Here is a 15,418-nt window from a genome sequence, read left to right as displayed (position 1 = left end):
CTGTGGGAAAAGGGGTTCCTGTACCAAGAATGGGCTCCCCCGGGGAAAGCAGAGTCATGGGGGATCAGGACACACCTGGCGGTTCCCCAAAAGTTTCGCCACAAGCTGCTGTACCTGGCCCATGCCATCCCTCTCGCAGGGCACCAGGGAATCCGGCGCACCAGGCAGAGGCTGCTACAGAACTTTTACTGGCCTGGGGTCTTTACCCAGGTCCGACAGTACTGCCAATCCTGTGACCCCTGCCAGAGGGTGGGGAAGGCCCGGGACAAGGGGAAAGCAGCTTTAAGGCCTTTACCCATCATAAAAGAACCTTTCCAAAAGGTGGCCATGGACATAGTGGAACCCCTCAGCAAGACGACCCGGTCAGGGAAGAAATACATCCTGGTGGTGGTGGATTTTGCCACTCGCTACCCCAAGGCGGTGGCCTTGTCCTCTATCGAAGCAAACACAGTGGCAGATGTGCTGCTAACAATTTTCAGCTGGGTGGGGTCCCCAAGGAGGTCTTAACAGATCAGGGGTCCAACTTCATGTCGGCCCTGCTCCAGTCCTTATGGCAGAAATGTGGGGTCCAGCACAACTGGGCCTCAGCGTATCACCCCCAGTCCAACGGGCTGGTGGAAAGGTTCAACGGGACGCTGAAAATGATGCTAAAACCATTTATAAACCAGCACCTGCAAAATTGGGACAAGTACTTACCTCACTTGCTGTTCGCATACAGGGAGGTACCCCAGAAATCTACCGGGTTTTCACCTTTCGAACTGTTGTATGGAAGGCGGGTAAGGGGGCCCCTAAACCTGATGAGAGACGAATGAAAGGAAAAGGCCGCTCCCGAGGGAGAGTCAGTGGTGGAGTATGTCCTGACCTTCCGGGAAAGACTTGCCAAGCTCATGGGCCTGGCCAGGAAAAAACTGGCCCGAGCCCAGAGGAAGCAAAAGGTCTGGTATAACCGCAAGGCATGGGCCCGTGCCTTCGCCACTGGGGATCAGGTAATGGTTCTCATCCCCGTGAGGAAAAACAAACTCCAGGCCGCCTGAAAAGAGCCCTTCAAGGTTATCAAGCAACTAAATGAGGTAAACTATGTGGCGGAGCTGTCAAATCGGGCTCATCACCGTCGAGTGTACCATGTGAACATGATGAAACCATACTGTAACAGGGGGAATGTGGTGTTGGCCGTGTGTGGACATTGGGAGGGGCAGGGAGATGACCCCTTAGTGAATCTATTCCCGGGAACAAAAGCTGGTTCCCGCCTAAAGGCGATTCCCCTCTCTGATCAGCTGACCCTGGCCCAGCACACTGAGATCAGAGGGGTGCTGCATCTATACCGACAGCTGTTTTCCAACCAGCCTGGATGCACTAATTTGACTGTCCACAGGGTGGAGACTGGGTCACATCCCCCTATAAGATGCTCCTCTTTTCGGGTCACTGGTAAAACTGCCCAAAATCTTAAAAGAGAGGTCAGGGACATGCTGGCTTTGGGGGTGATCCAGCCGTCTTCCAGCCCTTGGGCCTCGCCAGTGGTGCTGGTCCCCAAGAAGGATGGGTCAATCCGGTTCTGTGTGGACTATCAAAAGCTCTATGCCATTACCGTATCTGATGCCTACCCCATGCCCAGGCCTAACGGGCTCCTAAACAAGCTGGGAAGTGCTCGGTACCTCACCACTATGAATCTTACAAAGGGCTACTGGTAAGTGCCGCTGGACGCATATGCCAGGCTAAAATCGGCCTTTATCACCCCTCTGGGGCTCTACAAGTTTCTGACCCTGCCCTTCGGCCTCAAGGGAGCGCCGGCCACCTTCCAGCGCCTGGTGGATCAGCTACTGAGGGAAATGGAAAGTTTCGCCGTGGCGTATATTGACGACATCTGCATCTTCAGCCAGACCTGGAAGGACCACATGTCCCAGGTTAAACAAGTCCTGAACCGACTCCAAAAGGCTGGGTTAACAGTAAAGGCTGAAAAGTGCCATGTGGGGATGGCTGAAGTATCTTACCTGGGCCATCGGATGGGGAGCGGCTGCCTGAAGCCGGAACCAGCCAAGGTGAAGGTGATCAGAGACTGGTCTGCTCCCCAAACCAAAAAGCAGGTCCAGGCCTTTATTGGGATGGCGGGGTACTATCGAAGGTTCGTGCCCCACTTTAGTGCCATAGCCGGCCCCATCACTGAACTGTGCAAAAAGGGGAAGCCAAACAAGGTGATCTGGACTAAGCAGTGCCAGAAGGCTTTCCGGGCGCGGAAGGAGGCTCTGGTTAGTGGCCCAGTTCTGGCAAACCCAGATTTTGACAAACCCTTTATGGTGTTCACCGACGCCTCAAACATGGGACTGGCGGCAGTGTTAACGCAGAAAAATGTGAAGGGGAAGAGACACCCTATCGTGTACCTAAGTAAAAGCTGCTACCCCGGGAGCAAAACTACGCGGCCATCGAAAAGAAATGCCTGGCCACAGTGTGGGCCCTTAAAAAGCTAGAGCCATATCTCTTTGGGCGACACTTCACCGTGTACACCGACCACTCTCCCCTGACCTGGCTGCACCAGATGAAAGGAGCCAACGCCAAGCTCCTAAGGTGGAGCCTGCTCCTGCAGGACTATAACATGGACGTGGTCCATGTGAAAAAAAGTGCCAACCTGATAGCGGACGCGTTGTCCCGGAGAGGGGGCTCTGAACTTTCCCAGGTCACTGGGCAGAGAGACCCCGCTCAGTTCAGTCTCGAAGGAGGGAGAGATGTGATGGAGTAGGGGCTATCTGTGTAGGGAATGGGAGAGCAGAAAAGGACTTTAGGGAATGGACGATACCGGAGCCTGTAACCTGAGCTAGGTAAGGGAGGGGAAAGGTCAACACCTTGGCCCGGGAAGGAGGACAAAGAAAGGAAGTGGCTGGAGGAAAGCAGTTTGAGTTTGGGTTTGGGGCTGTGTGGGCGGAATTCAGGGTATCCTACCTAGAATCCAAGCACCCTAAAAGCCCAAAAGGACTCGATGCAGGGGTCCTGACTGTGCCTGCAAGCTCTGCTGTAACCTGTGTTCCTTGTTGTCCAATAAACTTCTGTTTTACTGGCTGGCTAAAAGTCACTGTGGGTCTCAAAAAGAGGGATGCAGGACTGGACTCCCCACACTCCGTGACAAGTCTACACACAGGGACCTTTTAACTGACCAATGAGAGACAGATTTGTACAGCGTCACAGCAACATCAGACAACAGTTCAGCACAAATAAGTAATACCACATTCAATTGAAAGTGCAGAAGATTCTAAATAGGAAAAATGACAATAGTGTTATTGGAATATGACCAGGAAGCCAAGGTAAACACCCCAAAATTTTAGTTATTTATATCTCATCCAAGAGACGTCAAAACAAAATTTATTCACAAGAACACAAACTATTATTCAAAAGGAATGTAAAATGAGATAGGATTAGATGCATCAGGGAATCAGTAATGAGATACTGAGCCCATCACCTCCAGGTCATCAGTTTCAAGCTGGCTGAGGTAATTTGAAGTTGTTACCATCTGTGAAGGGGCACAGTCTCACACTGACAGAGAGGGGACTAAAAAGCTTCGCTCGGCCTGTTCAACACCAACAAGTAGCACCTGCAATGCTTCTTCTGCCGTGAGGGTGGCGGGGGGAGGAGTAGCTTAAAAGGGAAAATCTGCCATAGGAAGGGGCAGTGAACAGGGAGAAGGCTGCCCCATCTTAACAACTGAGACAGGCCCACCGAAAGAGACAGCAACGAGCCTCACTGCTCCCAAAGCCACAGGACACAGACTCAGAGCAGCACGTACGATGAAGAGGGGGACCCTGTGTAGACTAAGCTCAAAGGGCTGACCCAGGAAGACTGCCTGAGCTCCAGCTCATCCTTGTTTCTTTTCAATTTCCCATGGACTCCCCCATATGGGAAGAAAGAGGGCAAAGAACTTTTCTGTTTGTTTTCTTCAAGAACACCTTGGGCATCTGCTACGGGGGGGGAGAAATACAGTCCAAGGACCTGAAGAGGACTCTGGAGGGGACTTGAGGGGAACCCTGCCCCCTAGACCATCCAACAGATATTCAGTGGCCTTTGTGAAATGAACTGACAAGTCTCAATCCAGCTCCTACTGAGCAGATGCCAAAATCAAAACTAGCATCATGGTTAGCAGCCTCAACTAAGAAACCGAAGTTGAATAGGCATGGAGATTGAACTGTTGTACTTCCCCCATATGAAGGAGCAGCTTTGGAACAGGTGGAGTGCATTGAGATGGCAGTCTTGGGAAGACTGCCATATCACTTCCCAGAATGTATGTATCCAATATCAGAGGGGTAGCCATGTTAGTCTGGATCTGTAAAAGCAGCAAAGAGAGTCCTGTGGCACCTTATAGACTAACAGACGTATTAGAGCATGAGCTTTTGTGGGTGAATATGATAAAGTGGGTATTCACCTATGAAAGCTCATGCTCCAATACCTCTGTTAGTCTATAAGGTGCCATGGGATTCTTTGCTGCTGTATCCAATATATCATTAATAAAAGGGTTCGGGTTGCTAGTGTTGTCTCTCCTGTACCTTTTCCAGGTATTGACATTTACTTCAAATTGTAAAGCACATTTTAAAAAAAGGTCTAAAACTTGCATTCAGTTAGGAAACTGTTACTCAATATAACTGGATTATTTCTATTAATTTTCTGCAAGACTTTTACAAAAAACATCAGATTCCAAATCAAAAGAAGGCTGTCTGCATTTAAATTCAATATTGTTCCAAAAGTAATTATGTTCAGTGCCTCATCATGTGTTCAACGTACCTTCTGTTCAGTTTGCACAAGCTTTTCACCAAGTTCCTTGTTCAGAAGATCTTTTTCTTGAAGTAACTGCCTCAAATTTTCAATCTGCTCTAGTTTTTCCATTGTACTCAACAGTTTTTGTTCCTTCTCCGCAAGTGAAGTTTCAAGGAAGCTTTTTCTATCACTTAATCTAGCAAGAAAATATTTATTTAGAACTCTAATACTCAATGTTCATTTTATTAAGTAGTATTTGAAAACCGAGCTTGTTATTTTCCAGTCTTAACTGTCTAAAGTCAATGTATAATTTTTAGGGCTATCAAGCAATTAAAAAAATTAATTGAGCTGTAAAACAAATACCATCCCATTTATTTAAATTTTTTGGATGTTTTCTCCATTTTCAAATACATTGATTTCAATTACAACACAATACAAAGTGTACGGTGCTCACTTTATATTTATTTTTTATTACAAATATTTGCACTGTAAAAAACAAAAGAAATAGTATTTTTCAATTAACCTAATATAAGTACTGTAGTGTAATCTCTTTATCATGAAAATTAAACGTATAAATGTAGAATTATGTACAAAAAAAACTGCATTCAAAAATAAAACAATGTAAAACTTTAGCACGTACAAGTCCTACTTCTTGTTCAGCCAATTGCTCAAACAAGTTTGTTTATATTTGCAGAAGATAATGCTTCTTGTTTACAACGTCACCTGAAAGTGAGAACAGGTGTTTGCATGGCACTTTTGTAGCCGGTTTCGCAAGATATTTACATGCCAGATGCGCTAAAGAGTCGTATGACCCTTCATGATTCAACCACCTGATCACAGGTTCTGCTCGATAACGATCCAAACAGTGTGGACTGATGCATGTTTATTTTCATTATCTTAGTCAGATGCTACCAGCAGAAAGTTGATTTTCTTTTTTTGGTGGTTTGGGTTCTGTAGGTTCTGCATTAGAGTGTTGCTCTTTTAAGACTTCTGAAAGCATACTCCACACCTCATCCCTCTCAGATTTTGGAAGACATTTCAAATTCTTCAATCTTGGGTCGAGTGCTGTAGTTTTCTTTAGAAATTTCACATTGGTATCTTCTAAGATTTGTGTCACATTTGCAGTAAAAGTGTTTTTAAACCGATCAATATCTGAGACTGCTATAACATGAAATATATGGTGGAATGCCAGTAAAGCATAGCAGGAGACATACAATTCTCCCCCAAAGAGTTCAGTCACAAATTTAATGAATGCATTTTTTTTTTTTTAAACAAGTGTCATCGGCATGGAAGCATGTCCCCTGGAATGGTGGCCAAAGCATGAAGGGACATATGAATCTTTAGTGCATCTGGCAAGTAAATATCTTGCAACGCCAGCTATAACAGTGCCATTATTAAGAAGTTGGCAGCATTATATCCCTAAATGTAAACAAACTTGTTTATCTTAGTGATTGGCTGAACAAGAAGTAGGACTGAGTGGACTTGTAGGCTTGAAAGTTTTACATTCTTTTGTTTTTGAGTGCAGTTATGTAACAAAAAACCCCTACATTTGTAAGTTGCACTTTCATGATAAAGAAATTGCACTACAGTACTTGTATAAGGTGAACTGAAAAATATTATTTCTTTTATTTTTTTACAGTCCAAATATTTGTAATAAAAATAATATAAAGTGAGCACTGTACAGTTTGTATTCTGTTTTGTAACTGAAATTGATATATTTGAAAATGTAGAAAAACATCAAAAAATATTTAATAAATTTCAATTGGTATTCTATTGTTTAACTGTGTGATTAATCGTGATTAATTTTTTTAATTGCAGTTAATTTTTTTTTTTAGTTATTTGCGTGTGTTAACTGTGATTAATCAAAAGCCATAATATTTTTCTAAATACAATTTATATTACTATGAATTCACTGCTTGTACACTTACCATAAAAATAACCAAGTCCAGAAATAATCTGATTTTACTATTGTAGAGGAAATTAAGACTTATTTTCAAGCTTGCTGAAAGTATTATATTCTTTGTTTCACTGCAAATGTAAATTTAAAGCTGCAAAAAGATATGTATAATTGCAACTGGTCCTGTACTGAATGTTTTTAAAAAAATTGTTTTACCCTTTAAGCTGTTCATTAAAACTGGAAACAAGCACTTGGTGCTTTTCTGCATCTCGCATTTGTTGGGTACGCAGTTGACTGAGCTGGGTCTGCAAACGCTCATTTTCACTCTGCAACGAAGCAATGGTGAACATGATTACAGCTCACAAATATCCAGAATGGCAATAAAATAGACATCTTGAAAATCTGCCCACTTGCGTTTCACATTCTACACACTGTAAAGATTATTGTTCTAGCATATTAGTGATTACCAATTCAGGTCTGAAATATTACTGGTTCAAACAGTAGATGTTACTCACCTTTGAGAGGTTTCTCCCTTAGTGATTGCATCTTAACAGAAACTCAAGAGACTCTACACACTTTACACAAAAGACAACAAAAGACAAATACTCATACTGTGTGAAAGCAGCTTACTTTTCTGTGTTTGCCTTCACTACATTGTTAGCTTGAGGTATAACTCACGTTTTGCCCGCTTCCTGTCCACACCCAAAATCTAGATCGAATAAAGTGGTGCTTTAAGTGGTGATTTAGCTGACCGATAACGGGGTGGGGGATGGTTGAAGCTTGAGTGCTGATGATGCTAGTAACAAAACATGAATTCAGCAGCTGCAGTTACTACTCATCAGCAGCTAATTAATTATTTTGTGGTGCCAGTCAAGTCACTCTAGGTAGCTGGAGTGTTGTTTCAGAGTGGCTGCTCTCATTCCATTCTCACTCAAGACTGACTAACTTGAATGGAGTAACTCTAATGTATTTATTTACTCAAGCTAACTGTTGCAGTGAAGACAAGTTCTAAAAGGAGAACACCAGAGATAGCTCATTCTTTGAAAACATTTTCCATGTTGATTTGAACACAGTAATGAATTCCAACTGCTTCTCTGCAGATCTTTTTAAACCTTTGTTGTTGCTCTGATCAAAGGCAACCAGCAATCTGAAGTAGATTGCAAAATAATCTGTGGAAGGAGGTGAAAAGAAAAATAAAGCAAGCTCCATTGACACAGTTTATAACACAGTATAACTCTGTTACTCTAGCCAACTTCACTGCACCAGTTCATGAGTAAAACTGCAAAACAAAAAACTAGCAACCACAACCAAAAGCAACATACACAAATCCAAAATCACCAACAAGAGTTGGTAGGACAAACAATATGGCAAACCTGTCACCTCTAGGAAAAATATGCTATCACTATGGAGTGGGCAGAACACACCTGTACAGCCCTCAATGGCTGCCCTTCTTCCTCTACACCAAATGTTACCTGTATTGAAAGGCTTTGTTACAAGATTCTCATATATTAACATAAGGCTGTTTGCCTCTTAATATAAACAACTTAATTTAGAGAAAAAAACCCAGTAATTTAATATATGCACTTTACTAGCTAAAGGAACAACAAGATTATATCACAACTGTGGAGTTTTAGGGAGAAGTTAGTCATGTCATTTTGAAAGCTTAGAAAATTGTCAAACAAAATAATGACCAGGAAACTTTTAAAACTTCTGTTTGGTTTGAAAGCTTTTAATTTATTATTTCATTTGGTGTCTTCATGGATTAATTTTGGGAGGCTTCTAGAAACAGTCATTAATAAGTGAAATAATTATAATTATTATTATTTTAAAATCACAAGCAGTTACTATAACAACCCAAATATCACAGCATTTTTAAAAAAGGTAATAGAGACACTAGCTGCTAAGAAACTCCCTCTATACTTTGAAGGTTTAATTTATTGAGATTTCAATCTTGTGGAAAAAGGACAGATTTGGGGTGATATCCTGACATCACTGAAGTCAATGCAACTTTTGCCAGTGAATTAAATGGGCCAGGATCTCTCTGTAGGCTGATAGCTAAAACTCGGAACCATACTCACATAGGTTTAAAATATAGGGTTTAAAACATAGGTTTTAAATTCTATGTAGGGATAAACTACACCCTTTTGTGCATTAGATAACTTTTCTGTGTAAGGATTCTAATTTTGATGTATGGGGTTTTTAAAAATTTAATAGATACTACCAACCATTTTACCAAGACAGGGAATCAACAACTGTTACAGATCAGCTACTCTGTACAGGACATAGTAAGTTACTCAAGTGTCAAAAGTGAATGTTCAAATTATTCTCCATAGTATCCTCCTACTTTTTAGATCTCCATGTGTATTCAGTTCACATCCTATTTGCCTGCTATCTGATAGATCATCTTGGTTTACACATGTCCCTGCAACTCTCATAAATATGGGGGTTGCTCTACCACTTTGGCAGCTTCCATCTATCTAAAGAAAATCTCTCTCCTCCGTTCACCTACAGGCCCTCTCCTTAATAAATCTGACTTCAATAATTTCATTTTCTTATTAGCCTTTAACTTCTCTGATTATGAAGTGTTATGCAACCTCCTTTAGCCTATGAGAAAACGATGTCCTGTTGATATTAGAAGTGATATTAAAGATAAGTAGTTATTAGGACATGATTCCTCACACACATCAGAAAAAAACCAAAGTAACTACTGAAATGCAGATGTAGAGTAAGTGAAAATACACTTGTGTCAGTGACAGAAGAATCAAGTTCTTGACCTCTGAAACAGGCCCTATACTGTTGATGACAAAAATGATATTGAATTTCAACATGTTGCTGCCACTAGTAACAGGCTTCTAAACATTTTTTTTTTACTTAATTATTTTCAAAAGCAATTTTTCAGTTTTTGCAGGGTAAGAAATATTTCTTACCCCTGTGTGACTTCCTTGCAGTGAGTAAATGGGTGTAGTTTTCCACTGTTCAGTACCACACAACATAATATGAGTACATTGTACTGTAATATTACCCTATATTTTTGAAGTACAAAAATATACTGTAGAATCTTTAGCTAATCTTCATTTTTGCTTCACTATAAACTACTTTCATCTAAATATAAAGAGAACCCTAAATGAGTCTCCCTACATCATCTTCAGCTCCTAACACAAATATAAAAGCTCACCTGAAGGGCTTCCATTCTGCCCTGCAGCTGTAATCTGTCTTCCAAGTCCTGACAGCGTTCCTCCAGGATTAGAATTTGTTCCTGTAGTTGATTTCTTTCCAATTCCAACTCTTCAACTACTGTCCGCAAACCTATGTAGTTTCAAAGGGAAAATATTTATTTCAAGAACAGTTCCAAACAACGTGTTTCACATACAGATAACTGTCAGATAACGTAAGTCTAGCAACTACCCACACCATTATTGGTTTAATTTTCAGAGGTGTTGAGCACCTGCAGGTTCCAATTGATTTCAGTCGGAGTTATGGATGCCCAGCATCTCTGAAGAACATGTAATCATATTAATAAAGGCTTTAATGATCAAATATTCCCTGAACTTTTCAAATAATGGGATTGAGTTCACAGTTCAAGATCCCCTAAAAAAACCAGCAAAAAGTTATCTTGCTACGTACAAGCAAAGGGAACCAATCCTGTGAATGTTTATGAAGTGACTAATTTTACTAAATGAGTAAAGTTGTTTGTTTGCAGGATCCACTTCTAAGCACCATTAACATATATCAAGTGAAATGGACTATCGAAAGCTGGGACCTCATCTGTTCAACAGAAAATAGCAATTTTATTTTAAAGCAGACCTCACGAAAGAATATTCACTCGGTACACTGACTCTGCAAAGACAAAAATTAGCTATCCTGTATAATGACAATGCGCATATTTGTTATATGTAATGTAGCTGCAGTTGTGTCGGTCCCAGGATGTTAGAGAAACAAGGTCGGTGAGGCAATATCTTTTCTTTTTTTGTCCAATAAAAGATATCACCTCGCCACCTTGTCTCTGGAATGCTCACATTTGGAAGTTTTGCCTCATGGAGAGTGAGGTGGGAATGATGAGTGGCTGAACCAATCCATGCTAGATAGGAAAACACAGTAAATGATAACTGATGTGGCTTCTTGAAACCACTGCACAGTGCTCTAGGATGCGTGAGACTGCAACCCTTGTGCACCAGTATATTATTAGCCAAAGTCATATGGCAGCTTAAGAAACGCTCTGGGAGTTCAGAAGGCAACACCTTCCAGATAGGATCGTTATCAACATAGGTTAATTTTACAGACTTAACATGCTGTAATAAAATTTTTTTTTTTGATATTTTAAAAGAATCTGACTTGTTTCATTTTTTATTTAAATTAAGTATAAGTTTATTTTTTTAAAGTAAACCTATTTAAAATTAAATGTGAAATTGACAATCTATTAAAATAATTTAAATTAAATACAAAAATAATATTAAGCAGTATGTGGTTTGCTGCCAACTGTTAAAGTCAAACCACTGAACTGCTGGAAATCATTGAATAAGCATCTGGAATGAGTTTGTGGAAATGTTAAACCAGCTCTTACAGCAGCCACCCTTCATTTCCATTTATTCAACCAGTTCAGTTCAATGACTAGTTCATTCAGAGTTAAGAAACCAGAAAAATCAGTTCAATTCACTAACTACAGATAAGACTTCCTTTGTTTACTAAATCATATAGTGTTAAATGCAAAACGTTCTGATAAATGTACTGATAAGAAAAAAGTTTATGTATCTAGCACTTACGGTAGTCCTATTTAATTAAAAAAGTTTTAAATGCTGTTTTTGTGCATTTTAAATCAAGTTTGATTTTCCATTCAAATAGATCCACACACAAGCAAAAATTTAATCATCTTCTAACATAAAATGTAAAAATTAAGAATTTGTATAAATGTAAGATAAGCTATATAACTGCTCAAATAAATATATATAAATATAGTATATCCTCCTGATTAGCAAAAACACCGAATTTAATGTACAGGCTATATTTTGCTGCAAATCACTATGTTTTTAATGGTTATCAACTAATGAGATTCAGCCTTTCTATAAGAAAATAAAGTAAAAATGCAAAGCACAATTAAATCAATTATTTAAATCAAGGTTTGCTGCTTGCTGTTTTTAATAACCATTAAGTTGGTGATTTAAATCACTGATTTAAACCAGTGGATTCTCAGACAAACTAAGGCACTGGGCCAAAATAATTTCCAGTCTCATATGAATGAAGTAAAACTGTCAAACTATATTTCCTCCCATTTCTATCACATTTCTTCAGGTCAAGTTTCATTCTAGTTGAGAAGCACCAGGGTTTCACATCTGCATATTCCTTATGCTATTCTTGTTCAATAATCTCCTTGATAAACACAAAGCAGCCAGTTCTGATGGTATAGATTATTAGCTTCTTCAGAAAAGTTTTACCTAAGAGTGGCATGTGAAAAAATAGATGCTTTTCAAATGGATCACTCAACTAACAAAACAAAACTCTGGATTGATGGTTAACTACAAACAGGTCAAGATTCAGAATTAAAGACAATAACCGTGTAATTAAGAGATATTGGGCAAATAAAGGTGGATCTTTCACTATTACACTGTATCTACATTATATTTTTAAATAATGAAGAGGGCATATATGACTCCAAAGCCACCAGCTAGGATTATGAAAAAGGACAATTCACAGTACAACTAAATTATCTGCTGAACATTTGTGTGTTGCAGTAGTTAACACACACACTGGTTTAGACTAGAAGTTGTATAAATGCAAATATCTGCTGCAAAAGCCTATAGATTTTAAATCAGGGCTATTTAGAACTGTAAGTGTCTGTCCCAAACCCTAAAAACGCCTGCATTTTCCTACCATGTTCCCAGTTCCCTACCCAGAAACCTTGCAAGCTTCTACTCAGCATGCCAAAGCAAAAATTAGCTGACTTGTGAGAACACCACACAAAAATGGCTGCAATTTTCTTCAGTGGTTGAGATTTTCAATTAAAGCTTTATCTGTCAAGTTTAAAAAAAATTCTGTATTTCAAAAAATTTCAAAACCCAAGATACCCTGTGTGTGCAAATATTTGAAAACTATAGCTTCTGGCTGAATATTCCATTACTTATGATAGCTGTAAATTTACTCTGATAAGCGATTACTTTTCACCTAATCTACATTATCTTGAAAAAGATGTAGATTAAAGGGTGAATGTAATGTTTCTAACAAACGTCCTAGGACTATACCTTTACTTTGTACTAGCCCTTAGCAAAACAGTACTAAGAAACGCCAGCAACAGTTCTTGATTTTTTATCATAACTAAAGAAACACTTGGAACAAATGGACTTGACTGATAAACTGCCAATAAGATACAACTACAATCATTCACAGATATAAAAACAGAGGAAGAAATAATGCACATACATATAAACATAAGCATTTAATCTTAAAACTAAAAATGACACAGAAATGGAATATAATGGTTTGGTTGGAAAACAAGATTTTATAAAGTGGAGCCACTTCAACAAGAATAAGACTAATCACTTAAATATATATATAATCTTACCATACAGGACAATACATTTTGACTGGCACAGGGATTGGGAGAGTCCTAGGTGTTAAACCATGACTGTGTTCTAGTTCTGAACCAAAACTAGACAGTTCATCCAGCACGCACATGCTTCAAAATGAAATGGAAAAAAATGCAAGCCAAAAAAAATTCAACAAAGATTAGAATACACCACAAAATGGGTTGTTAGTTAAATTTGAAAAACAAAAATAAACACAAAATACAGATGCTGTGCATGCTTTCATAAACGGTCTAGCGGTTATCACACCTGCATTAGGAGAAGTGTACTCTGGCCACCAACCTCCCATGTTCTCTCCTTCAGCTGAATCAGTGATATCCAAGGTGACACTCAGCTCTTGAAAGCATTGTTTTCTGTCAAAGCTGTATTCCTCCTACACGCAGGACATGAGAGCAGAGATCAATAAAAAAAGATACACACTCAGCTGTCAAAAGGGACAGATGCAATTAAAATTATATGAATGTCTTCTGTATTAAGGTAGAACTTTGCTAATGAATCTAAGTCTGAGATATCAGAGGTAATTAAATATAGAAAAATATTTCCTGTAAGATGTGAGCATGATATCGATGTCTCCTAACCCTACATACACATTAAAGGATAAAGATCACAAGCATCTATAAGAAACAACATCAATGATTACCTCAAAGAAGGAGACTAGAATTAATTGGTGCTCTTTAGAGATCATCCCATGCCACCCCACTGACAAGAAGAATACGTAACAGTTGTTCCTAAGCTGAAAACAGCCCTGATTCACTAAAGTATTTAAACACTGGCTTAACTTGCAGCATGCGTGTTGTTCCATAGGAAATTTCTTAATGACTTTAGAATAAAACACAAGTAAATTTCTTAACCTAAAGAGAAACCTATAATGCTTCTAGAATTTACCTCCATCATTTATGCCTATATACACCTTTGTTTTGTTTACTTCTGTAAATCCTTTTTTGCCTCCTGTCCTTCAGTTATATCTTTGTATTAAGCTGTAAAGCTCCATGCATACTTACAGTGCCATATAAATAACAGAATTACTAATGTCCCTGATTAACATATAGGAAAAATGTGTTTTTTATTTCTACCAACCTACCTGATGTTTCCCAATGGTCTGGTTGCTCTTCTTTCTTGCCTGCTGCAGCCTGCCAGTTCTTTGAACTGCAGTCAGTTCCTCCTCCAGCTCCTGCTGCCCTGAGACTATGGCTGGATCAGAGCAGCCAGGAAAGAACCAGTCATCCTCAATCAGTTTTGTGCCACAGGAAAGCAATTACATTTACACATCATACATATACTAGATACAAAGAGATCAGTGACAGACTGAAGTTCCTATGAATGACTGACAGGAATAAGATTATCTGAGCAATCCATAGCATTCACCTTGTGATTTCCCCCAACAATGTTACACAGAATGTAAGAATAATTTTCATGTAATTTTTTCAGAAGTCCATTGAAGTATGATTTTACTTTTTCAGCAGTATTTTAGAAAGACTGACTATGAAAGAGGGATTTGTATTTTGACACTACAATAAAAATGCAGCCAATTAAATTGCCAAATTACAACTCAGTTCAATCTGCCAGGTTAAAATACAACTAATTTGTATGATAAAGCCATCAGCTGAAATTGCTGCATTTTGTACAGCTGAACAATCACACTCATTTTTATGGAAATAAAATGCTTCTTGCATGTATCTTTAATTTTAGTGTGAGCCACAATGCCAGATAATTTGAGGAAGTCACAAGCATGTGTTACACTGCAAACTGGCATCGAACCATCTCATCAGACATTAATAATATGATTCTTGGTAAAACAAATATAGAATCACTTGTAAATAACACACCCTGAATAAATTCAGAGTATGGAAGCTTAAATATGCATCCTGTCCAGTGTTAGAAATGATTTTTCCATTTTAAGTACATTCCCATCTGTTTTGTGATACGACAAAACGTGTGATAGGTTGGGGAATAGATGTTTCATGCAAAGCAGACAAAACAGCATGAAGAAACAAAGATAAAGGTGGCTCCATACTTTAATCACTGGTGAATCTGACAGTAGATATGGCCTCTGCACTCAGCAAATTAATCCAATTCAAAGTCAGCTCTCCGCACAGTCCATGATATTCATAGAAAAACGTATATTCATGCATTTAATAAGTTAAGAAATGGATCAAATTCATTCCTGGTGTAACACTGGGACAGACTGATTCCCACTGGAATGCCCCTGACTTTA

The 15,418-nt window shown here is 39.3% G+C and overlaps 1 protein-coding gene across 10 annotated transcripts in view; it reads right to left on the bottom strand.

The window, feature by feature from the left end:
* Positions 1-15,418, bottom strand: part of LOC115650327 (golgin subfamily B member 1-like) — a 76,484-nt gene that overhangs the window by 34,911 nt on the left and 26,155 nt on the right. For 5 of the 10 annotated variants that reach the window (XM_030560087.1, XM_030560091.1, XM_030560088.1 and 2 more), the window contains 6 exons: positions 14,285-14,439; positions 13,453-13,576; positions 9,804-9,934; positions 8,053-8,100; positions 6,845-6,954; positions 4,759-4,927 (listed from right to left, as the gene is read on the bottom strand). In XM_030560087.1, coding sequence (XP_030415947.1) covers positions 4,759-4,927; positions 6,845-6,954; positions 8,053-8,100; positions 9,804-9,934; positions 13,453-13,576; positions 14,285-14,439 — 737 coding nt within the window. The remainder of the gene's footprint in view (positions 1-4,758; positions 4,928-6,844; positions 6,955-8,052; positions 8,101-9,803; positions 9,935-13,452; positions 13,577-14,284; positions 14,440-15,418) is intronic. The other 5 variants (XM_030560092.1, XM_030560094.1, XM_030560095.1 and 2 more) reach the window with 5 other exon arrangements.

Source organism: Gopherus evgoodei, chromosome 4 (genome assembly GCF_007399415.2).
Source record: "Gopherus evgoodei ecotype Sinaloan lineage chromosome 4, rGopEvg1_v1.p, whole genome shotgun sequence".
NCBI classification, from domain to species: Eukaryota; Metazoa; Chordata; order Testudines; family Testudinidae; genus Gopherus; species Gopherus evgoodei.
The sequence above is the reverse complement of the archived record's forward strand: the minus strand, read 5'-3'. Positions and strand labels throughout refer to the sequence as shown.